Raw genomic sequence first — 25,148 nt, forward strand, 5'->3', positions numbered from 1 at the left:
AATCTGATGAAAGCAGTGGAGCCCCTTTGCAGAATTCTTTTCACAAATACAATTTTCTAAGGCACAAGAAGGAAATAAAGGAAGGGAGAATAATTTTTGGTGCCTGGTTGATGGGGCCCCTAAAGTTCATGCATGGAAGCCTAGGGGACCATGGCCTAGGGGTCCATGGTCAAGAACCCCTGCTGTGAATCATTGTCCTGACAAGGAGATAATGAGGCTAGGGGTGGGAGATGGCACACAATTTCCTCCAGCAACTCTGAGATTACATCCAAAAACTTATTGTGTACCCTTGGAATCAGTTCATCAGGCACTGGAGATTTGAATTTATTTAAAGTAGCTATGTTATTGTCCATGGAGAGTCACAAAGAGTTGGACACAACTAAACAACTAAGCAACAACAAAGTAGCTAGCTGTTCCCTTACTACCTCTTTACCTATCTTGGGCTGTAGCTCCCTCTTTACATCATTTATTCCGCTATCACCAGGTGGCCATGCAGGAGTTCTGTGTGTAAGGGGATTGTACAAAAGGCGGGGGATGTAGGACCGGTTTGTGTAGGTGAAAATGGGTGCAGAATAGAAGACACAAGTGGCTTCAAAAACAAAACGTTGGGAAGGCCAGGTGTGAGCTTAGAAGTTGCACAGGGTGCTAAAAAGAAGCACTAGGAGGTTAATGTGAGGGGAGGTGGCTGGTGACTAGAGTGAGTAGGGCGAGCAGGGGGGCAGAGCCCCCTAGTTAGGCAAAATTGCATAGAAACATGTCAGGTCAAATTGACACTAAATCACTGAAGAATGTTCAGGAGCATTTTTTTAATGCAAACAAATGTGAAGAACTGAAACTGAGACTTTTAAAAATGAGAAAATGAAAACAATCTATCCCCTTGGCAAGGATTCTCTCAACCTGTGGTCTATGAGCTTTATTTAGGTGATCTGCAGCAGACTAGAACACTTTATCGATTGATTTCTACAGAATTCTATGGCATGCAACTGTAATACATGAAACTGCAATATAAGGAATAAACGAAGCCATCAAAATATAACAAACAACTATCACAGCACAGTACAATTGCAGTCAGAGGCAGGAAAAAGATAATTAAATGGTCCACCAGAAACCTCAACAATTTTCAAGCGGTCCATGGTTGGGAATTTTGAGGACCTACTGTGCTGGGGTTTATGCAGATTTTGAGAGGCTTTACATTTCTGGTACCAAAGCTGGGGTCTTTGTATGAATACCTCCCTCTCCCCCTGCATTTCATAGAAAATAGGTTTTAAGTTTGAGAGGTCCATTTGTCCTCCTAGGCAGGCGGTTTTGCAGATGGGCTCTGAGCCGCTCTAGGTAACCAGCGAATGGCAGGCCAGATGATCTGCCTGCCACATATTGGCCTGGAGGTCTCAGGCATTCCCTTGGGCAGGGAACCAACTGACCAATAGGGGAACTTGGTCCTGTGTTCAGGGACAGGATAAATTGCCTCTTCCTTTTGACTTTTGGTTCAAAATGAAAAAAATCCCCCCAGATGGTCAGGATTTCCTGGGTGTATGGCAGCCCTATTAATCACTGAAAACCACATTCTCAGTTAAAACCACATTTTAAAATGCTGATATAAAATTTATATACCAATTAATATAAAAATAAACCTCTAAGTGGGTTACATTAAAACAACAACAAGGAAAAAGGAGAAACAACAATATACATTATAATGCTTTGTACAGACTTATCATTAGGCAAATGTTGGGTGTGTGATGATGCTTTCTTTCTCAACTGTTTTCATAGTTTCCAGAAGCTCCTGGCTGGTTGCCCTGGAATGTATAAAGACAAGGAAAAGTTTCTTGCAGCCCTTTTTCATTTCAAACACAGAGAGGCTCTAGAACCCAGCCTCTTGGATAATGGTGTTGTCCTCAGTTAATCTGCACCCCCTTCTCTCCCACTTCCTCATTCGCCATCATCATCACCTGCTATACGGGGGGTGCTAAGTGCCCTCTCTCTTTGAGTTCTTTCTCTCCTACTTTTAAGGCTCGCTGGGTTCTGGAAAATGGAAGGTCTGGAATGTTTTCTAAGAACAGGTCAGCAAGGTGTTGTACCTCCTCTTCCATTATTTCCCAACTTTCCCCCTCACCTGCCTCTGAGCTGCTACCTCCCTCATACCCCTGTTGTAAATCGATACTGTCTTCCAGTTCCTCCTCCCTGGAAAGGTCAGGAGGAGTGACCACTCCTCTGCTCACTCCCTGACACAAAGGTCTTCTGCTGTGTCTATTTGAGATCTGGTTGCTACTGATGCACAACTACAGGTAAGCAAAATTACTTTCTTCCATGTCTCTTTTTAATTTATTTTTCGGTGACATAGCTTTGGTCTTGCATTTTAATAGCTTGCATTCTTAAGTTGTTCATTTAACAGTGTTATACACTGCTGAAGTACAATCAATAATTTTTTAGCAGACTTGCTAAAAATAATGGTCTCTTCCCAGCTAGAATTGGTGTCTGACGGGAGCAAGTAAGACTTTTAAAAAGTACTGGGGTTAGGAGGGAATGCTGTCACGACTCACTTGGCACTGTTGGGTCTAGCTCTAGCATGGCAGATACTGGAGGAAGATGAGAAGGAATGGAAGTCGTAGGCTGGCCCCCATTCGACTTCCGCTTTTACCACAGCTGCAACAGTGTGAGCTCTGACTGCAGTAAGCAGGTCGGAGCATACACCGGTACTGTGAGGGGCAACGTTAGGCTAAACGACCCCTGAAAATGCTTGGAAGGAAGCTCAAGTCAAAGGAACTTTGGCAGTGTCCTTTTAGAGTCCCGGCACCCCTCGCTGAAGAAAAAACAGCTGAGGGGGGGAATCCAGGCACAGAGAAGAACAGCAAACAGACCGGTGAAAAGCCTCACATCACTGAAGCAGCGACAAGATGGTAAAATCTCTATTTCTATATTAAAATAAACGTAAAGTGGTAGCAGCAGTAACAAAACCTAAAAGGAAATTAGACAAGGGGGAGAAAGGAACTCGGGGGGGGGAATCCCTCACGGAGCGAGTAAACCCAAAACAACCCAAAACAAGATAAAGAGTAAAAATAGCGGAGGAGAAGTAATGCTACCACAAAAGTAAAGGGAAGACAGAAGAACAGAAAAAAATATGGAGAGAGTGTAAAGAAATCACTCAGATTGCAATTAAACTATTTGAAAAGCACACTATCTGAAACGGACTTACTACAAAGTGCAAAGCGGTACAGGCTGCCTGTTGTTGGTGCTGGGCGGAGGAAAGCAGCTGCTTTGAAACTGAATGTCCTTGAAGGAAAGATAAGGACAAAGGAATAAGGAACGCTGTGGGGAAAAGGAGGGGAATTTCACAGATAAGATAAGATGGCGTCGAAGGTCTGAAGACGCTGAGTAATCATCAAGAAGGAGGAAGAAGGAGGAAGTGACGAAGACAAAATAGTGAAAGAGAAGATTAAAGGAGGGTGGAAGCTAGCAAGCAGAGCAAATAAGAACACAGTGACACCCAGCGGACAAAGTAGGAAAAGGAAAATTGGAACAATAGAAGGACATCTGGTGGTCGAAAAAGAGAATGCAAAATGTCTCATGCAATTAAAAAACAGACTGGAACTGGAAGTCAACAGCAACAATTAAGAAGAAACTCAGGCCTTGAAGAAATGGGTTTGAGGGAGCTTATTATTAGTTTGAAACTGGACGTGGGAGGATTGAGAAGAGAGCTGGAAGAAAAAATCAATACAATTGATGAGAAATTAGAAAAATTAGAAAACACAATGAAAAAAAATGAAAAAGAAAATGAAGAAATAAAGGAAAAATTAACAGAAGTCTTAGAAGGAATGAAAGAGACAGATAAGAAAGTACAAGAAATTAAGAATAAGAATCAACAAATGGATGAGATGGTGAAGAAAATTAGCAAAGAACAAAGGGAACAAAGAAAAGAAATGGACAAATTGAAAAAGGAGATGGAGGAACAAAAAGCAATCCAGGAAGCTACTGGGGATGTGCTAGCAATGATACAGATGCAGATTAAAGAGAAGACCTTGAGATTCAGGAATGTGCCAGAAGAGGAGAAGGAGGATATTTGGATGAAGATGACTGAAACTTTAGCAAAGTGGCTACATTTACAGGAAAAAGACATAATAGAACAGACAGAGAAAATCTTCAGAGTGAACTCAAGGAAAGCAAAAATGAACAAATGGCCGGCAGACTGCATCATTGTATTCACATCGAACTGGATGAAAGATAAGATCCTCCAAGTAAAGAGTAAGAACAAATTAACCATAGATGGAAAGGAAATAATAATTTTACAAGAAGTCCCACCTAGGCTGTTAAAAAAGAGACAGCAATTCCAATTTCTAACAAAAGCACTAAAGGCCAAATCAATATCCTTCACATGGGAATACCCAGTGGGAATTTCCTTCAACTTCAAAGGAAAAAGAAGACGATTTGAGACATTTGAGGAAGCAGATATGTTTTGGAGGAAGTATCGAGGAGAATTAGGAGGCGGGAAAAGAGAAGGAAGAAATGAGGAAGGAAGAAAGGGAGAGCTATCGGATGAGGCGGAAGAAGAAGAAAGAGCTCAGCAAAGGGTGGAAGGATAAAGAACTACGCCAGTGGTAAAGAATCAGACCAATAACTATCACAAAACCCTTCTCCTTTACCACTGCAGATAATTTAACCTCTTTCCACTAACTTTATAATTTTTCAACTAATATAGAATGGAATTTAAATTGTTATCTTGGAATGTAAATGGTTTAAATAATAGGAGGAAGAGGCAGAAAATAGAACGTATCTTAGAGTGGCAGAAGTGGGACCTTGTTTGTTTACAAGAAACCCACATCAATACTAAGCATAAAAGACTATTGGTAAAACCAAAGTTAGGGGAAGAATTCATCGCATCTGATGTAAGAAAAAAGAGGAGGGTTGTAATGTATGTTAAAAGGGGTAACATGGTATTGGGGATATGGTTAAAAGAGTTATGAAAAGAAGAATTTTAAAAAGGAGGGGGTATGACTAGAATAATATTATGTCAAAGTATATAAGGTGGAGTAAAGGATCAAGATAAGGGAAATTAGAGACATAATAAGTGGAAACATATAATTATAAATGAGGTTTGAAAAAGGGTTAGAATTTGCTGAATTTGACGGAATAAAGAGGAATACAAAAAAGGGAGATGTGAGGAGGTCAGGAAAGAGGGATATGGAATTTTGAAATCTAAAAGTGGAATTTTCCTTTCTTTTTCTTTTTCTTTTTTGTTAAGTGTGTATTTTTTGTCTGATGTCTTTGTTTTTGTTTTGTTATGTTTTGTAAAACTTTGATAAACATTTTATATAAAAAAGTAATGTATGTTAAAAGGAAATATGAACCAGAATTGTTATATGAAGATAAAGAGGGGAGGATTGTAATAGTCAAAATATCACTAGAAGGGGAACCAATTGTGGTAGCGGGAATCTATGGATCAAATAAAAGAAAATCAGAATTCTATGTTAAAGTAAGATCATTATTAATGGAATATATAGATATGAGAATTATTGTGTTAGGCGATTTAAATGGAGTAATGGAACCAGAATTGGATAGATCGCAGAAGAAGGGGGGGGGGGGAAATGAAGGGAAGTTGCCAAAAACCTTTATGGAAATGGTAAAGATTTTTGATTTAGTGGATATATGGAGATATAAATATCCTGTCGAAAAGGAGTTCACATATTTATCAGAACCAAAAATTTGTATAGTCGAATCGACAGTATATGGATTACTAAGGATATGACAATTGAAGCAGAGAATGCTGAAATATTACCAAAAACACTTACAGATCACAATCCAGTATCATTAACTCTTAAAGGAAAAGAGGAGAAAGGGGAAAAAAGGTGGAGAATGAATGTTTTCTTATTAAAAAATGAAAAAGTAATGCAAGGAGCCAGAGTTGATGAAGGAATATTTTGAAAACAATTGGAGGAAAGGGACAGATGTTAAAACAGTGTGGGATGCTGGGAAGGCAGTTGTTAGGGGATATTTCATACAACAAAACTCAATAGCATATAAGAATAAAGAAAAAAAGAAAAGGGAACTTTTAGAAGAAATTAAAAGGAAGGAAAAATTGGCCTATGCAAGCAAAAATAAAGAGAGATTAAATCAAGAAATTAAATTACTGAGAGTAGAATATAATAATATTATAGAACAGGAGGTAGAACAACAAATCAAATTTTGGAAATATATATATTTTTTAAAGTAATATTTATTAAGAGTTAAAGATTACAAAAAGAAGAAAGAAAAAGTTAAACAAAGCAAAACAATACAATGCATGAAAAACAAAAAAACCAAAACCACTGCTTATCTTTACAAAACAAAAAACAAAAGCAAAAACAGAAACAATTAACAACACATCCAGTATTTCCATATCTTATCTTTTATTTACTTGTTTCGACAACCTCCTCGCACCTCCCTTCTTTGTATTCTAGTTCAATTAGCTTTTTCAGCAAATCCTTTCCATCTTTCTCAGTTTTTGTCCTATAATTTATCTTAACACAATCTAACCTTATTTTTTCCCCTTTGGCCCATTAACAGTCTATTTTTACTTAATTCTTTATAACATTTCTGCTAAAGCCATATAACTTCATTCCAGCATCCTTCTAACATTCATTAATTTTACAGTGTTTCTGTAAATAGTCTTTAATTTTTTTCCAATCTTCTTCCACCGACTCTTCTCCCTGGTCTCGGATTCTGCCTGTCATTTCTGCCAGTTCCATATAGTCCATCAACTTCATCTGCCATTCTTCCCGGGTGGGTAAATCTTGTGTCTTCCAATACTTTGCAATAAGTATTCTTGCTGCTGTTGTAGCATACATAAAGAAAGTTCTATCCTTCTTTGTCACCAATTGGCCGACCATGCCCAGGAGAAAGGCCTCTGGTTTCCTCAGGAAGGTATATTTAAATACCTTTTTCATTTCATTATAGATCATCTTCCAGAATGACTTAATCCTTGGGCACGACCACCAAAGGTGAAATAATGTACCTTCAGTCTCATTACATTTCCAACATTTATTATTGGGCAGATGGTAAATTTTTGCAAGCTTGACTGGTGTCACGTACCACCTGTAAATCATTTTCATTAAATTCTCTTTTAAGGCATTACATGCCGTAAACTTCATTCCTGTGGTCCATAACTGTTCCCAGTCAGCCATCATGATGTTGTGTCCAACATCTTGTGCCCATTTAATCATAGCAGATTTCACCGTTTCATCCTGAGTATTCCATTTCAACAGGAAGTTATACATTCTTGATAAATTCTTAATTTTGGGGTCTAACAATTCTGTTTCCAATTTTGATTTTTCCACCTGGAAGCCAAGTTTTTTATCCAAATTATATGCCTCCATTATTTGGTAGTAATGGAGCCAGTCTCGCACTTTGTTTTTTAGTTTTTCAAGACTCTGCAGTTTTATTCTGTCTCCCTCTTGTTCCAGAATTTCCCAAGGAAATATAAAAATTTTGAATGGGCAAATAAACGAGGCAAGATCCTTGCCTGGCAATTAAAGAAACAAAGAAATGAAAAATTAATAAATAAAATAAAAGTAGAAGAGAGGACAATAAGGGATATGACAGAAATTAAAAAAGAATTTGAAAAATATTACAAAAAATTATATCAAAAAGATGAAGTGCCAATAGAAGAAATAGAGGAATATATCTCCTCTACCTCTCCTTTAAATCAGAACCAGTGAAGGCGGTGAAGGTCCTGTGTGAGTACCTGGAGGCGGTTGGAGGATGGATGGCGGCTAACAGATTGAGGTTGAATCCTGACAAGACAGAAGTACTGTTTTTGGGGGACAGGGAGCTGGTTGGTGTGGGGGATTCCCTGGTCTTGAATGGGGTAACTGTGCCCCTGAAGGACCAGGTGCGCAGCTTGGGAGTCATTTTGGACTCACAGCTGTCCATGGAGGCGCAGGTTAACTCTGTGTCCAGGGCAGCTGTCTACCAGCTCCACCTGGTACGCAGGCTAAGACCCTACCTGCCCGCGAACTGTCTCGCCAGAGTGGTGCATGCTCTAGTTATCTCACGCTTGGACTACTGCAACGCGCTCTACGTGGGGCTACCTTTGAAGGTGACCCAGAAACTGCAATTAATCCAGAATGCGGCAGCTAGACTGGTGACTGGGAGTGGCCGCCGGGACCACATAACACCGGTCCTGAGAGATCTGCATTGGCTCCCAGCACGTTTCCGAGCACAATTCAAAGTGTTGGTGCTGACCTTTAAAGCCCTAAACGGCCTCGGTCCTGTATACCTGAAGGAGCGTCTCCACCCCCATCGTTCAGCCCGGACACTGAGATCCAGCGCCGAGGGCCTTCTGGCGGTTCCCTCATTGCGAGAAGTGAGGCTACAGGGAACCAGACAGAGGGCCTTCTCGGTAGTGGCGCCCGCCCTGTGGAACGCCCTCCCATCAGATGTCAAAGAGATAAATAATTACCTGACATTCAGAAGACATCTTAAGGCAGCCCTGTTCAGGGAAGTTTTTAATATGTAACGCTGTACTGTTTTTAACACATTGGGAGCCGCCCAGAGTGGCTGGGGAAACTCAGCCAGATGGGCGGGGTATAAATAAATTATTATTATTATTATTATTATTATTATTATTATTATTATTATTATTATATAAAGAAAAAGAAATTAATAGAGATAGCAGAAGAAGACCATAAATTATTAAATGAACCAATATCAACCGTAGAAATTAAGGAATCAATTCAAAAATTAAAAATAGGGAAATCCCCAGGTCCAGACGGCATACCAGCAGAATACTACAAAGAAATGTTAAATGAATTAATCAACCCGCTAAAAGAAGTAATAGAGGAAGCGGTAGAGAAGGGGAATATTCCAGACTCTTGGACTCAAGCGTATATAACGCTCCTGCCAAAACAAGGTACGGACTTGGAATCTGTCTCAAATTATAGACCCATTTCATTGTTAAATTTGGATTATAAAATTTATGCAGGATTATTGGCTAACAGGTTGAAAAAAAAAATATAGGAAAAATAGTACATAAAAATCAGGCTGGATTTGTGGAAGGCAGACAAATAAAGGATAATATTAGAAATATAATAGACATAATGGAATATCTACAAGTAAGAAGAGATAAACAAGCAGCCCTGATTTCAATCGATGCGGAGAAGGCTTTCGATAAAATCTCATGGGAATTTATGAAAAAACTATTAAAAGAATTGTGTCTAGGTGAAAAATTCCAAAAAAGGTATAAATGCAATATATAACCAACAGAAAGCAAAAATTATTATTAATGGAGAGTTTGGAGAAGAAATCAATATCTTTAAAGGTACAAGACAAGGATGCCCCCTATCCCCAATGTTATTTATAATAGTATTAGAGGTTCTATTAAAGAAAATAAGGCAGGACAACCAAATAAGAGGAATAGTAGTTGGTGAAAAAAGATACAAGTTAAGAGCCTTTGCAGACGATGTTATGATCACAACAGAAAATTCCCTACAATGTACACCTAGAATATTGGAATGCATAAACGAATATGGCAGATTAGCAGGATTCAAATTAAACTATGGGAAAACTAAAATATTAGTGAAAAATATGGAAGAAAAAGATAAAGTGAAATTACAAGAAATTACAGGATTGGAAATTAAAAAGAAAATAAGGTATCTTGGAATAAATTTAACAAGAAACACTATAGATTTAAGTAATGAGAACTATGGGAAAACATGGAATGAAATAAAAAATGATTTGCAAGTATGGGGGAAATTAAATCTTTCTTTACTAGGGAAAATATCGGTAATAAAGATGAACATATTACCAAGGATGATGTTTTTATTTCAAATACTAGGAGGAGATAAATGTTTTAATAATTGGAAAAGAGATTTAGCCAAATTCGTATGGTCAGGGAAAAAGCCAAGAATAAAACACAAAATAATGATAGATAAGGAGAGAGGAGGATTTGGTCTGCCTGACATGGAGTTATATCTTGATGCAGTGGGTCTGACCTGGCTAAAAGAATGGATCAAATTAGATGACTCGGATGTATTGGATTTAGAGGGAGTAGAGACGAGATTCGGATGGCATGCCTATCTAATAGATGAAAAAGTCAAAGTACATAAAGGCTTCCTAGGGCATATAGTTAGAAAGCCTATATATAAAATATGGGAGAAATATAAAAGACTCCTAGAACCGAAAACTCCCTGGTGGGCATCGCCGGCAGAAATTGTTGCAGTGAAAAAATTAAATATGAAAGAAAATTGGGCTACCTATAAAATTCTATTAAAGGAAAAAAACGGAGAATTGGAATTAAAGGATTATACAGAAATTAAAGCTCATATTAGTGATTGGTTCCAATATATTCAAATTAAGTATAGATTAGCGAAATATAAAAAAGTTAGGATTTGAAAAAGAAATATCAAAATTCGATAAATACTTAATACAAGAAAAATCAAAAAATATATCTAAATTGTACAATCTGATTTTAGAGTGGGAAACAAAGGATGAATTGGTTAAAGCGTCAATGATTAAATGGGCGCAAGATATTGGGAAAAATATTATGTTTGAACAATGGGGAAAACTGTGGAAAGAAGATATAAAATTCACTATGTGTTATATATTGAAAGAAAATTGCCTCAAAATGCAACATAGATGGTATTTAACACCTGAAAGAATAGCAAAAATGAATAAAAATTGTAGTGATGTCTGCTGGCGATGCAACACTGGAAAAGGGACTATGATACATATTTGGTGGAACTGTTTAAATATCAAACAATTTTGGGAAATAATTTATAACGAAATGAAAAAAATGTTCAGATATTCATTTAGGAAAACACCAGAAGGTTTTCTATTGGGAATAGTACCAGGAAGCCTAAAGTAAGAAGAGAAGACCTTATATTTATACGCAACAGTAGCCGCAAGGCTATTGATTGCGAAAAACTGGAAATGTGGTATTGTACCGACAAAAATAGAGTGGCTTGCCAAATTAGTGGAGTACTACAATATATACAAAACAATGGAAGAAATTGGAAGCATCTCAAAAGAGAAGATAGATAGGGACTGGAAGGTGTTTAAAAGATACTTGCAAAACCATATTGAAAAATCAGAACTCCTATTAGAATAAACAAGTTCCGTTTCAAACACTGAAATACTGAATAAGATGGATAACAATGTGTAATAGAAAAAGAAGTGTGAAATTAGGCTACAGGTGTGTGAAAGAAAGTAATAGAAGTGGAAAGAAATTGCAATTGAGTAGATTGGAAGTCTAACACAAAGGTGGGGTGAGGGGTGAGGGGTGGTGGATGGGAAAAGGAATTATTTGTGGGATTGAGTGTAAGGATGTTTGAACACTTTTAAGGATTGTATGTCAAAAAAAAAAAAAAGGAAGGGGTAGGCTGGCCCCACCTCAACCCCACCTGGCTCTGTGTGGAGATAGGACTTCCAGCTCCATTCCTTCCAGAGGGGGGAGAGAGTATTGTCAGAACTTGGGGCGGCAAAGCAGGCTGGGTAGGGAGGAGGTGGGTACAGCACTCTCTCCTAGAACACCATGAGAAGGGACAATATATGCCTGCTTAGACACAGCATATGCCTGCAGGTTCACCCAGCAACATGTTAGGATATTTCCGTTCCACCTTAAAAGGGAGCAGGCTTTGTGAGTCACAGAGTCTGCGTATTTCCTGTTCACAGGAAGTTTATGTTTTGTCTATGCTTTCGTTTCTCTCTCTGTGCCTGAGACACTGAAGCAGGCAGTCATGTTTTTTTCTTTGTTCTGACCAACGCTGAATAAACTTGTAAATATGCTCTTCTGAGTGCATCTTTCGCTGTGTGAACTCTGCTGAAAGAGTGTACACCAGCCTTGGAATGTGGCATGCTATTTCTGAGGCTTCGTGTCGCTAATTGACTGATACTCTATGGGAGATCGATGGATCGTCCGGCATCTGTGTGGGGGCTGTTAGGAAAAAGGAGCAATGCAGAAGCTAGCTCCAGATGGCTGGAATGGTAAACAGGAAGCTGATGTTATTGGATTGTACCGTGGGAACCAGGGACAGTCTGTTCAGAGCTCTGAGCACCGGATGTTAGCTCAGAGTGGCACATGACCCTGTACTGGAAGTACATGGGTGGAGTTATTCTCTCTCTGCAGTTGGGAATCAGAGGGTACAGACGTGTTTTCTCTGTACTGCTGAAAGACAGGAATAAAGACATGTAAATATATTTCTGTCTGTCTCATTCCCCCCCCCCTGGAGATGGGAGGGGGAGGAGTGGTGTGTTCTTTTCACGTTTGAAAAGGATCGCCGAAGAGACCTCCCTTGATCTTGCCGGGAGTCGCAGACAGGAGGTCATAAGGATTCAAGCCGGGCACCTGGAGGGTGGCCAAATTCCTCTGGACTAAACTGTGCTCTGCTGGCTTGAAATCCGACATCTGGTAGCATTGCCGATGGCTGAAAGATCCATGAGAATCTGCATGAGAGGTGAGAGGTCGATGAATCGTTGCCATCCTCTGCACCTAAGAAGATAAAGAAATGCGTCTGCCTGCAGCCAGAAGCTGAACAGAACAGACAGCTGGACACCGAGAGGAGTGTATGCTCAAAGGTATGCTGCATTTCGGGATAGAGAGAGTGAACAGAAAGGTTTAATTTTCTGTTCACAAGAAAGAGCTGCGTTTGGAAAAAAACAGCTCTGAAAGAAAGGCTTGCATACCAGGAATTCCTGTGGTGAGATAAGGAATCCCGTCCTGAGCAGGTTGCTAGGCAACGTCCGCCAGCACTTGTAAAGTTACTGAATGGCTCAAAAGAGCCTGGGAAGTGTTTTGATATCTGCGCAGCTGTGCAAGGGTTTTGAAAATAAGCCCAAAGGTTTGCCTGCCAGTGAAAGCAGTAAACAAGCCGAGAGACTTTTGGAGTTTACTGGCTTGAGAGAGAAAGTACAGACTTGAGTTCAGCATGGATGCCAAGAAGGGGGGAGCGTTACTTTGTCCACCTCCCCTGAGTGCCGTGGTTCTAGATGAACACAGCCGGCATGCTGCACTGGAAGAAAAGCACAGGGGGAGGGAGGAACGCAGTTCTAATTCCCCCGCAGATGAAGCTACTGGGAAGGAAGCTGTAGCTTTGAACGTTGTACAGTGTTACAATTGTGGACAGGCTGGGCATCTTCAGCGGAGCTGTAAGAAGCCACGTCAGCCAAAAGGAGCGAAGGGCCGCTCAGCAAAGCCTGAGGCGTCAGGCAAAGGTCATACCAAGCCTATGGTGGAACCTGCAAAGGCTTTGATGGCGAAAGGAACCACGCCAGATGTTGGGAACGCGTTTATTATCGACACTGCAGCGACGGTTCATATGTCCCCACACAGAGAACTCTTTTCATCGTTTAAGAAGCAAAGCTTCGCTGTGAAACAGGCCAATGGTCAGGAGCTGGAAGCGGCCGGCGTGGGGACTGTCTATCTTAAGAGTCTGAACTTGACAATAAACAATGTTTACTTGGTTCCTGAATTGAAGTTCAATCTGCTGAGTGTTTCGCAGATTGCAAAGAAAGGACTGAGATTGTCCTACGATGCTGAGAGCTGCGAGATCTACAAAGATGGAAAGTTATATCTTTCGGCCAGAGAGAAAGATGGACTATATTTGTTGACTTTTGCACAAAGTGATTACATGGACTGTAATTCATCTGTGTCTAACCTAGTTTCTCTTGCAGGTGTGAGCAAGAAGAAGACCGGGGTCAACAGAGCATTTCAGCGGGTGTATGCTGATGTGATTGGTCCTCTAGAACCATCTAGAGGCAATGCAAGATATTATCTTGTGTGTGTGGATCATTTCTCTAACTTTGTCTGGGTTTATGTGTTGAGAAAGCCACAGGAAGCCTTGGAAAGGTTTCAGGAGTTTTGTGACAAAGTTAAGAGTATGCATGATGCTAACATTGATTGTCTATTCACAGACGAGAAGCAGATTTTTCTTTTACAGGATTTCCAGAGGTTCCTGCAGAAGAAGGGAATAAGACACAAGATTGCTGTTTCAGCGGAAGCGTGGAACAGGGGTGTCTGTGTACGGGTGAACAGAGAATTGCAAAAGGGGATGAATGCGCAATTGCTTAGTTCACATCTGCCACATGAGTACTGGGCCGAGTCTCTAATGTCGTTCTGTTATACGAAGATGAGAAAGGTTTCAAAAGAGTTGGGAAGTTCTCCTTTTGAGAAACTGTTCCACAGAAAACCTTCTGTTGCCCATATCAAGGTTTTTGGGTCTCATGTGAGGACAGAAGCTCCAGGTGGAGTAAAGAATGCCAGAGGCATTTTTGTGGGGTATGAAAAGGGTCTCTACAGAGTAATTTTGTCTGAATCTGGTCAGGTGATTCTCACAAAATTTCTAGAGAGTGCTCCTGAACAGGAGAGAGTGATAGTACACACATTTCCCACTGAGGACGATTCAGATGATGATGATTTTACTGATTACAGCTGTACTGAAAGTGATGACACTGATAGCTCGGAGAGCTCAGTTGTCACAGTCATTGAGAGGAAGTCTCACACAATGGATAGGCCTTCACAACTGAAGGATGAACCACTGTTTACCATTGGAACTGGTTCTCCAAAGAGTCCTGAGACTGGACCAGTGAGCAGAGAGGATCAGCACCTCATACGTAGGTCTGAGAGAGTTACAAAGGGTCAACCACCCAAGAGGTACTCAAAAGAGTTTGCTAACTTAGCTGTTGCATGTGTTGCTGTTGTAAACAACCGAGGACAAGTTGGAGCTATGTCTAAGTCAGAGACAAAGACACAACAGAGAGTTGCTAGCCAAGGTAATGCAGATGCACTCATTCCTTGGAAACCAGACAACCAGAGAGGTACACTGGGGAAACCAGTGGCAGGGAGTTCCAAGGGTGGAACTGAAACAACAGGGGAGTGTTATGTGTATAACAACTGTTTGTTTTCTTCTCTGGATCACGCTTTGCTTGCTGCAACACGCATTGATTCTTTTGGGGGAGGATGTTAAGAAAAAGGAGCAATGGCTTGAAATCCGGCATGATGGACTTTGTCTCCCTGGCAGTATCCCAACAGAACAGAGACTCTCATGAGTAAGGGCTGCACTCATGATGGCTTTTAGCTGGATGAGTGGGCATGGAGAAGTGGTTGAAACAACTACTCAGCAGTCTTGAGGTTAATGTAATGGAAACTGAACCCAGGCACCTTGGCCACTCTTCATAGATCAGACCCATCCCAGTCAACCCTTTGTCCCGTGGGACTCTGAGACTGAAATAGCTCTTTTCCTTGTGCCGAGTCTGTACCATTTCCTTACATACAAGAAAGAGAATCTGAGGACATGTTTTGGGATGGGGGCCAGGGCATTTGGGCTCGGCTTCAAGGATCAAAATCCCCTGGGAAGCAATTGGAGCATATTGAGCAACAACAACCAGTGTTGTTCTAGGGTAATGCCACAGGTTCTCTGCAGCAGTCCTCCCTGCTGCTAGTAGAAGAAGAACACTGCTGGATCAGGCCAAAGGTTCATCTAGCCCTTTTATCTCACCTTTCAACACCCATCATGTCTCCTCAAGATCATTCTTCAATATATTGAGTTTCCCCCCTGAAATCTTTTTCATTAAGGACTCATGTTTTCAGACTAGAGATCCTGTAGTTCTGTTTTATACACAGCTCCAAGATGTGGCTATTTTGGGGAGTGGCCTGCTTAGTCCAACAGGCTCTGACATCTGAAGAATTCAGCAGTAGAAGACATCTGAATCCTCAAGAATTTATGACTATTGTAAGTTAATGATTCAGATGGCCTTGAAAACAGTGGACCATGTTCCTTATAATTTCATTTTTAAAACAGTTTTCAAGAGCACATGCATTTCCAGGAAGAAACTCCATGCTTGACAGGAGTTATTTCAAACTGCAAGTTAATATGATCGTGTTTGAAACAATACTCTCTTGGCTAGATTAACTGATCTAGAAGACACAGTTAGCTTTGATAACTCCTTCTCGGAGCAGAGGTTTAGGAGCCTGGCTCCTCAGTGTAAATGTTGACATTTGCTACACAGGCATTAGCTGAAGCCTTAGGCAGCAGATTCATTATATTTCTCATGGTGAGAGATTTCTTTGTAGTTGCTTACAATACATATTTGGTGTTCTGCATCATATCAGTATAGATTTCCTTTTTGTCTTTTTGTTGTGGAATGGAGAAAACCACAATCTCTCTGTGGTTATGTACACTTCACACAAATATACCCAGATGGGGGAAAGGGGGAATAAATTTGATTCAGTTCGCATTTCAAGCTGAATCTACATGCTTTGCATTTTCTGGAACAATACACAAAGCCATCCTTCAAAATTGGCACGTCTCCAATTTTTGTGTGCTGTTCTCCAGCCAAGTAATGGAAAAAGAAATGCATATACCAGAGTAAAGTGTTTTTAAAAATACATATACAAGTGAAAATAGAATACCAAAAAAAATCATTTTATTAGGCAAAAAAATGTGTGTTTTGGGCAAACTTGCATACAGTCATGTGTACATCATGAGTGTTTAGGGGAGGGATAGGGAACCTAAGGCCCTCCAGATGTTGTTGGACTACAACTCCCATAATCCTTGACCCTTGGCCATGCTGGCTGGGACTGATAGGAGCTGGAGTCCAGCTATAGCCACAGATTTCCCACTCCTGGTGTAGGGCTAGTAAAGTCACTTCACAATAATCTTGGCCCTCAGAAGTTTTTGTTCTTTGAGATATTCAAGCCATTGTCCCAGAAATCAAATGATCAGATTTATTTATTTTTTAATCTAGCATTTCTATTTCCATCCTTCTCCACTCACAGCCCGAAGTTATCCAGTACTGGGGATACCCCAGTGAAGAGTATACAATCCTGACAGGGGATGGCTATTACCTGCAGGCAAACAGAATTCCACATGGAAGACATAGTTCTGGGAAGACAGGTAATTTTGAAATTTAGCAGTAAATGCATTAAAATGCCACATGCCACACCTGATATCCCTATGTTCAATGTTACCCAGACTTCACTATTTTTTCTTTCACTCAACTTTATTTGGAAGCAATATTATAAATAAAGGGAGAAATTGTTGCAAGTTGGCTGAAATCACTTGAGTTGTGCACAGTTGTAAACACACTTGATGATTCCTTCTTCATTATATCTGAGCAACAAGGTTTCCCAGATTAAACAATAATTCCAAATTATCAACAGTTAGAATAATTATCCATTCTTCTATTCATAGCAGAACACTATGAAATATCTTAAGTGGCGTGGGGTTTGGTTGAGTGGCTTTTTTATGCCTTTTCAAAAATCAGTGCAAATATTAACTATCTCCTGATTCTTAGCAGAGTTGTTTAGAAACAGCCACAGCAGTTGTGGTCTCTCTTCAGCGGTAGGCAGCAATCACCTCAGAGACACAGCATTTCACCCAGAGGAGAGGCAAGACCTGCCCACCTTCTCACCTCACCTACTTCTGCGACCTTTTGCCAATACTTCAGCACTGCCTCTCTGGATTGCTTGTGAAAAGTAGGTGGGGACATGTTGGCAGAAGAGAAAGTGGGCGGGGAAAGAAGTGTCACAGCATTTTATGTAGGCTTACACAAAACATCGTTGCTAGTCTTCACGCAATCAATGAAAACATTTTCTGAGGTCCTAGGAAACGTCTGACTCATCTCCTTTGTACCCCCTGCACCCTACTCTGCTTGGCCTTGGGCTAGATACCAGTGGGAAATGTTGGTGCTCTATGAGTGCCCATTCTCTATCTAATGTTGTCTTTGTTTTCCAGGGCCTAAGTCAGTTGTGTTATTGGTACCTGGTAACTTTTGTGAAGGCAGGAGCTGGATTTCAAATCTTCCCAGCAATAGTCTGGGATTTGTTCTAGCAGATGCTGATTATGATGTCTGGATATTAAATAACAGGGGGACCACCTGGTCTAGAAGACATCAGCACTTCTCAATAGACCAAGAAGAATTTTGGAATTTCAGGTAAGTACAAGGGGCTATTGTTGCTTGGATGGAAGGGATGCTTTTCCTGAGAACTTTCCCAGGACTCAGCTAGATTAGTAAAGAAAAAGTGTTTTAGATGCATTGTATAGGCAATATAACACTGTGAAACCAAATGGCACTGTGGAGTTCTGTCTTTCCCAACTGGATTTCCCTATATGATTTTACAATGCGTCTAACTGAAATGCTTCATAGATGTGTTTATTTTTATCATCATCATCATCATCATCATCATCATCATCATCATCAATCTTTATTACTGTAAAGAGACCCAACAAATCATTACACAGCAATACACAATTCAGACAGCCTGTTGTTGTTGTTGTTTAGTCGTTTAGTCGTTTCTGAATCTTTGTGACCCCATTGACCAGAGCATGCCAGGCACTCCTGTCTACCTCCAGGTTAAACAGTAGCGTCTCCACCCTCATTGTTCTACCCGGACACTGAGGTCCAGCGTACAGGGCCTTCTGGCAGTTCCCTCACTGCAAGAAGCTAAGTTACAGGGAACCAGGCAGAAGGCCTTCTCGGTAGTGGCACCCACCCTGTGGAATGCCCTCTCACCAGACGTCAAAGAGAACAACAACCACCAAACTTTTAGACGACATCTGAAGGCAGCCCTGTTTAGGGAAGCTTTTAATGTTTGATGTATTCCTGTATTTTAATATTTGGCTGGAAGCCGCCCAGAGTGGCTGGGGAAGCCCAGCCAGATGGGTGGGGTATAAATCATAAATCATTATAAATAATAAATAACAAATTATTATTATTATTTTGTTCAGACTTAAGGATAGGGATCATTGGTTCTTGCAACCACCGATAAAAACTTCGCCACTGCTAATGTTCTAGCGTTTGTCCGGTCTTCCAGTAGGAACCTGACATAGTGAGCCTCTGATTTTCCCAGGAAAGGTAATTTCCCAGGCAAGGGTAATTTCAGTTCAGCCACCCAGAGCAGAATTTTAATTTAATTTTTGGGAATTTTAATCATGGCACCACACTCCACATAATATCAGAGGGTAGTGACCCCCCCAAAGCATTTCCTACTCTTGTCCCTGCACTGTGGAATGCCCTTTCCTCTTCCATATTTAAAGCATCATCAGTGTGATTCCGCACATCGTTCCTGATGTAGATCTTCATTCTCCACTTGGTTGTAATGAAGACATTTATTGCCACTTTGTCCCGGGTGTAGATCTTCACTCACTGCTTCCTCCCTGGAGGGAAGTGGTCCAATTTTGTGGTTCGCCTCCAGTGCCAGAATATCTTAGGCCAGTCCTAATACAACTAGCATATAAGACCATGAACAATTTGGCATTTAGATTACCTGATAAATGGCCCACTCTTGTACAGATCTGTTAGTTACTCCAGACATATTGTGAAGATACACCATTTTGCCCAGACGTTCCAGGATGTACACCTTTTAGACTGCATAAAGGGACTTCTGAATTACCATTTAAATTTAACACAGTTGAGCGATTTCATATAATTTCATATAATTCTTTAAAATTATCCTTTAACATGTGGACAACGTACATATTTGAGAACCTATTGGGCTAGTTTAAGGGTGATATAAATATTTAAATAAATCATAAATATATATTTACTCTTTCTCTCCTTACTCTTTCCATAGGACAATAAGCTTACAACGTTATCCTCCAAAAGTAAGGGTATCATATGTAATGTATGGTACCTTTTGTATTTAGACATTAATGTCCACAACTGTATCAATTGCAGACAGGCAAAATTTCACTTATATTCTGTGTTTTCCTTTAAGCTTTCATGAAATGGCAATTTATGATAATCCAGCAGCCATAGACTTTATTCTGCAGAAAACTAAGCAAAAAAGCTTGTATTATATTGGCCATTCCCAGGGAGGTACAACGGGTAAGTTAATAAGAAAAGAATGAAATACCTTTTATTTTCTTGCCTTTTTGCATTATCAGGGACTTGCTGGGGGTGTGGTCCAGTCTCAGGACTATTGGGAAGACTAGTTCAGAAAAGAAAAAGACAGATTAAAGCATAGCATTTAAAAAAGAAAAGAAAAAGCAGAGTTCACATACGTTCCATGAGAAAGTCTTTTCAGGATCAGGACTTCAGTATACAGGATCAGGCAGCGTATACAGCTGTTATCAGTTCCACAGCCATGAAGAATGTCCATCTGTGGTGCAAATAAATTTGTTGAATGACAGGCATTTCAAAAGAAGAGGGATGGGAAACTTTTGACCTTGCAGATATCTTGGACTCGAGCTCCCATCATCCCCATCAAGCATGGCTGATGGGCTCCAGCTCCTGCAACACCTGGAGAGCCACAGGTTTTTTTAAATCTCTTATTTGTTTGTTTGCAAGTGCTATGTTTAGAATTGTTTTTCTCTCTCCAGGTTTTATTGCCTTTTCAACCATGCCACAGCTTGCTCAAAAGGTTAAACTCTTCATGGGCCTGGCTCCTGCCTACACATGCGAAGGCATCAAAGGACTCCTTTCCTTAATTATACGCCTTCCTCAAGAATTGATAAGAGTAGGTATTATTCAAGGCCCATAATTCTAATATATATTTTTCTTCCGCACCTTTATGGAGAGTTAGTCTTCCTGCCATCTGCTTCATTTCCTTATGTTGAGTGTGAGCTTGAAGAATTAGAAGGTTTGGATCACATGAACATTTGTAGCATGATAAGGTCCAAGTAGCCAAGTAAGATTGTCTTCCAAGAACACGGTCTTAACAGTGAGTCCCTAAGTGACTGTGAAGGCCAATTCTGGATCCACATGTCCTTCCACAATGCTTTTTGGTGGCTGCTCCCAGACAGGATGAAGACTCTGTCACAGTCAGGGATGCTAGAAAGGAATGGTTGACATTCCAACCTGCATGCGACACAACCAGTACCATTTGCATTCTGCTGCTGTTTAGCTTCTGCAAAATACTCTGTTATTCATCTTACTGTCCACTATTGAGAATGCCCTTTTCCAGGACCCTACTCCCAAACTTTTAAGGAACTATCAAGAAGGCCCCATCTGCCAATCTTAACACCTGAGAGGTTGTGTGGGAAGAAGGTGGTTGTTGGAGAGCACCCCCTTAGAAATCTCTCCTCAGCTATCCAGAGCCAGGCCACATCAGAACCTGGCAGCAAAATTGCCTAGAATGCCTAGGCATATCACCTTGAGCATGCTTGAAGAAAAGTGGTATATAACTGTAACATAAAGGAGATCTGTTCCTAACAGGAGCCTCAATGTTTCCTTCCAAGAAAGGACAATTATTTAGTAATGCTTCAGATTCTTTTAATTTTATCTTTACAGCCTATATGCGGCAATAAAGAATTCTGTTTTTTCTATTACAAACTAAAAGCCAACAATGCCAAGTGGTGCAGCTATCCAGGGATTGACAAACTTTGTCTCCAAATCATGTCCTTATTCCAAGGACGCAATGAGAAAAACCTAAATGTGGTAGGTAGTTTTATTCTCTATCATTTATTCATTTATTTCTTTTTGAAAGAACTTGTTGTGTACATATACAAAACAACAAAAGAAAATCAATCAGACAAAATAGAGTATTTGCCATAATTTTGAGTTCCTTTACATAGTTCTTCCATGTTGAAATTCTAGAGGCCTCTTTTAATAAATGTTGATCTATCTTTTAAAATTTATTTTCAAAATTAACTTCTCGTCTAGTTGGTAGTTGGTCATTTATGCGTGGCCATAGAAGATGAAATGCACAGCACTACAAAAACCAAAGAAGTTTCAGAGTGACTAATTTTAACTGCTTATGCTAATTTCCAGATGCAAATTTAGAAGGAATTACTACTGTAGGGCAGGCTGTGACCAGGTGACCTCTCTGCCTGCTCCATGTGCTGTCCAGGTGCTCACTATTGTGAGGCAACTTCAAGGCCCCTGTTCTTCCTTCTTATGGCTCTTTATCAGCTGGATTCACTATGGGTGGGGGATACACATCTAGGTACCCAGACACCTCTTCATCAGAAAGCTGCTTCCTTGTGCTATATGCAAGTGTCTGTATGCTGCATTACCTTGATTGCCATGACCTATTGCTTTGTAAATAAATGTGTTCCTTGAAAATTTTTCAAGAATGTGAATATAAAAAGCATTTTCTTTTCTATTATTCTTCCAGAGTCGAGCAGATGTGTATCTTGGAATTTACCCTGATTTTACTTCTGTAAAAAATATTGCACACTGGAGTCAGGTACATTCTAACAAATACCTTCTCAGTTCTCAAAAAACGGGAATCAAAAGTCTGAAGTTTCGACTTGCCTGTTTAGTTTCTCATGTTTCTGTTTTGGTACTAAGGTTTCCATTTCATTTTATAAAAGTGTAGTTTTCCAGATTACCAGACCACTCAAAAGTTATATTCTAGATACTTCAATATTCAGACATGAGCTGTAACAACTCTTTGGATCTCATGGGAAGAACACAGGAAGCTGCCCTTTACTGAATCTGCCCATTGCTCCTTTCAGTTCAGTATTGTCTCCTCTCACTGGGAGCAGCTGTCCAGGGTTGCAAACTGTAGTATCTCCCAGCCCCCCCTGGAGTTGCAAGGAATTAAATCCGGAACCCTCTGAGTTCAAGGCAGAAACTCTATCACTGATCTATGGCTCTTCCTGAATATTTAATTTTGACATTATAATTCTTCCTTATGTTCTTTCGCCATTGCTTATTCTCCTTGCTGCTGAGTTCTACAAGGGAAACAATGAGACTAAGGAGTAGAAAGCTGACAGGCAGGCAGGGGGTGGGTGGAGGAGGGAAGATGGAGGTTGGTGGGGTTCTGCCCCATGCACCCGAGTGCACTAACATCCACTAAATCCTCACATTACGCAGAAGGTGAAACATATTGCAGTGGTCTTGGCAGCTGAAGATTAGTGAAGGCTGGGCAAAAGAAGAGGTCATTATTGTGGGCACAGGCACCAATTCTATGGGGTGAGGATAGCTCCTCCCTCCCAACATATGCAGGAATGGGGCTGAACACCCTCAATCTTGAGGGGCCTTCTACCTGACTTTCCAGAGACACCACTCTTTTAAGCAGAGCTTATGGTCCTATCATTGGCCAGGATGGATGGGTGGGAATTCTGATACTGTCAAACCTCGGTTTCCGAACAGCTCCATTTTGGAACGCCTTGGCTCCCGAATGCCAAAAACCTGGAAGTAAAAGTTCCCATTTTTGAATGCTTTTATGAAGCCAAACATCCAATGCGGCTTCTCTTTGAGTTCAACAACCAAAGTTTGACTGTAACCAAGATCTCTAGATTTTGAATTTTCTTGTGGCCCTCCATCTTTCAAGAGGATTTTGTTTTTTGAACATGCACCCAATTTCAAATTGTGTATAAGTCTTTTCCATCTTTTTAGGTTGCTAAAACCAACCAATTTAAGTATTTTGATTATGGATCAAAGAACAAAGCTGTCTACAACATGGTAAGTGTTTGGGATTCTAATGAGAGATTTTTGCGGCAGGTTAAATGTTTAATGTGAACTGTGTTGTGATTTCTGAGTTCTTATATAATTCCTTTGGGTGAGATAACACCAAAGACACCAAAGAACTGGTTGCATTTATGTGTTTATCTATGAAAGTGCATGCATTTAGTGAGTAAGGGCATAGAAAACTGCCTTATCCCAAGTCAGACTATTGATCCACCTATCTGTCTATACTGATTGGCAGCAGTTCTGATTCCAAGCCCTACTAGAAAACCTGAGGGACATATGACCTTCTACACACAAACCAGATGCTCTACCAGTGAGCTACCACTCCCCTCTAGATTTTGCCTTTTGGGATCCATTGAGAGCCTCCTTCCAGGCCAGATGGGCAGCGGGGCTTAGCTGAGACTAGTCTGCTGATATGTGCGGAAGTGGCTGCCTCTGCTATGTTACTCCACCTTTCAGCTGTTGGGGGGGGGGGGGAGGCTGAGCAACATCATCAAAGCCCTACTGCGCCTCAGGCTCACAAGGACACCCTCCCTCTGTCCTGAAGAGCACGTCCTCCTCATGAGCCATGAGGACTCTTATTCCTTTTGCTATTCTTACTGCTCCAGAGTAAGGAGTTGGGTACTTAATAGATAGTTAAAGAATGATTTTCAAGGGACAGATGTTAGACCTTCAATGGATCTGAAGATCCAAAAGATGTCTTTAAAAAGAGGAAAATAAATAAAAGTGAACCTAATTTTCATCTTTCTGTTCTTTTTCTCAACAGAGTACACCCCCATTTTATAAGATAGAAGACATTACTGTGCCAACAGCTGTGTGGAGTAGTGGGAATGACCTTATTGTAACCAAAAAGGCTATTGAACGGCTGCTCCCTCGAATCCCTCATTTAGTTTTCTATAAGAATATTCCTGATTGGCAACATATGGATTTTATCTGGGGTCTTGATGCACCAGACCAGTTGTTTAAGGATATGCTTTCTCTGATGCAAAAGTTCAAATAATGTCTTAATATGAGGAGCAAACTATATATCTGATATTAATGCAGACAAATTTTTAAAAAGTTTTACATTGATTGTTTTCTGTACTTATGTTCTTTTCTGTCGCAAATAATATTAAAGGTTGGCTAGCAATGACAAAAAGATCTAAGGAAGAAAAACACACAACAAATTTGATGGTAAAAATGTAACAACATGCAGGGGCACATCCTCTAGTACTACTTATTATTATAATATATATTCATATTATATTGTGTTACCATGCATTATAGAATAAACTTGCGTCTTTTCTTCAATGAATCATGGAATTCCTTGCCAATACGAAGGGACCCCCAAAAGGCCGAAGAATATGCAGCTTGGAATAACTTTTTGTATTCCAGCGGAAGGTACTCCAATTCCGACTAACCCACGCAACCAGAGGTCAGTGAGGGAAATGTCACACATTGCTCAGGTTTGGCTATCAAGACCATGAGCCTCCATAGGGCGGCTGTCTCTTATTTTAGCAAATGTTTTCAACTGCTTGACCCGTGTAATACCTTCCACGTAAAAGGAGCTAATCGCTGGCTGGCATTGTGTACACCTGGCTTTGCCAGACACAAGGGAGCCTATTACTGTTGAGACTTTGCGGCTGATCTGGGGCAAGTTAGGCAGTGTTTGTTGCTCCAGTTTTGAGGTCCAGTTATTTGCAGTTGTCTTGGTACCTGGCTCTTGCTCCAGCATGGAATGGCGGGGGGGGGGGAGGCAGGGAGGCCTGCCGATAACCCTCCAACACCACCATTAAGAAGCAGATGTTCTACATATACAGTGGTACCTCTGGTTGCGAACAGGATCCATT

General features: G+C 40.5%; 1 protein-coding gene across 3 annotated transcripts; it reads left to right on the forward strand.

Moving 5' to 3' along the window:
• The first annotated feature begins 2,226 nt into the window (after positions 1-2,226).
• Positions 2,227-25,045, forward strand: LOC128413999 (lysosomal acid lipase/cholesteryl ester hydrolase-like). Of its 3 annotated transcripts, none has more exons than XR_008330559.1 (10): positions 2,227-2,282; positions 15,584-15,692; positions 16,739-16,856; positions 17,697-17,895; positions 19,679-19,788; positions 20,283-20,419; positions 21,193-21,339; positions 22,019-22,090; positions 22,907-23,313; positions 24,086-24,137. XR_008330559.1 is itself a non-coding variant. In XM_053388635.1 (10 exons), exons 1-10 carry the CDS (start codon positions 2,269-2,271, stop codon positions 24,317-24,319), a joined length of 1,206 nt encoding a protein of 401 aa, XP_053244610.1. In that variant the 5' UTR covers positions 2,227-2,268; the 3' UTR covers positions 24,320-25,045. The 3 variants fall into 3 exon arrangements, 2 of the variants coding, with proteins under 2 accessions (XP_053244610.1, XP_053244611.1); XM_053388635.1 differs by having other exon boundaries at positions 23,248-23,313; positions 24,086-25,045; XM_053388636.1 differs by lacking the exon at positions 2,227-2,282 and adding an exon at positions 14,965-15,009 and having other exon boundaries at positions 23,248-23,313; positions 24,086-25,045.
• The last annotated feature ends 103 nt before the right edge of the window (positions 25,046-25,148 follow it).

Source organism: Podarcis raffonei, chromosome 5, assembly GCF_027172205.1.
Source record: "Podarcis raffonei isolate rPodRaf1 chromosome 5, rPodRaf1.pri, whole genome shotgun sequence".
Lineage (NCBI taxonomy): Eukaryota > Metazoa > Chordata > Lepidosauria > Squamata > Lacertidae > Podarcis > Podarcis raffonei.

Coding starts and splice junctions, on each gene's coding strand:
- LOC128413999 (XM_053388635.1), top strand. Junction 16,857..17,696: donor ACATAGTTCTGGGAAGACAG/GTAATTTTGAAA, acceptor TTTGTTTTCCAG/GGCCTAAGTCAGTTGTGTTA. Junction 21,340..22,018: donor ATGAGAAAAACCTAAATGTG/GTAGGTAGTTTT, acceptor TTATTCTTCCAG/AGTCGAGCAGATGTGTATCT.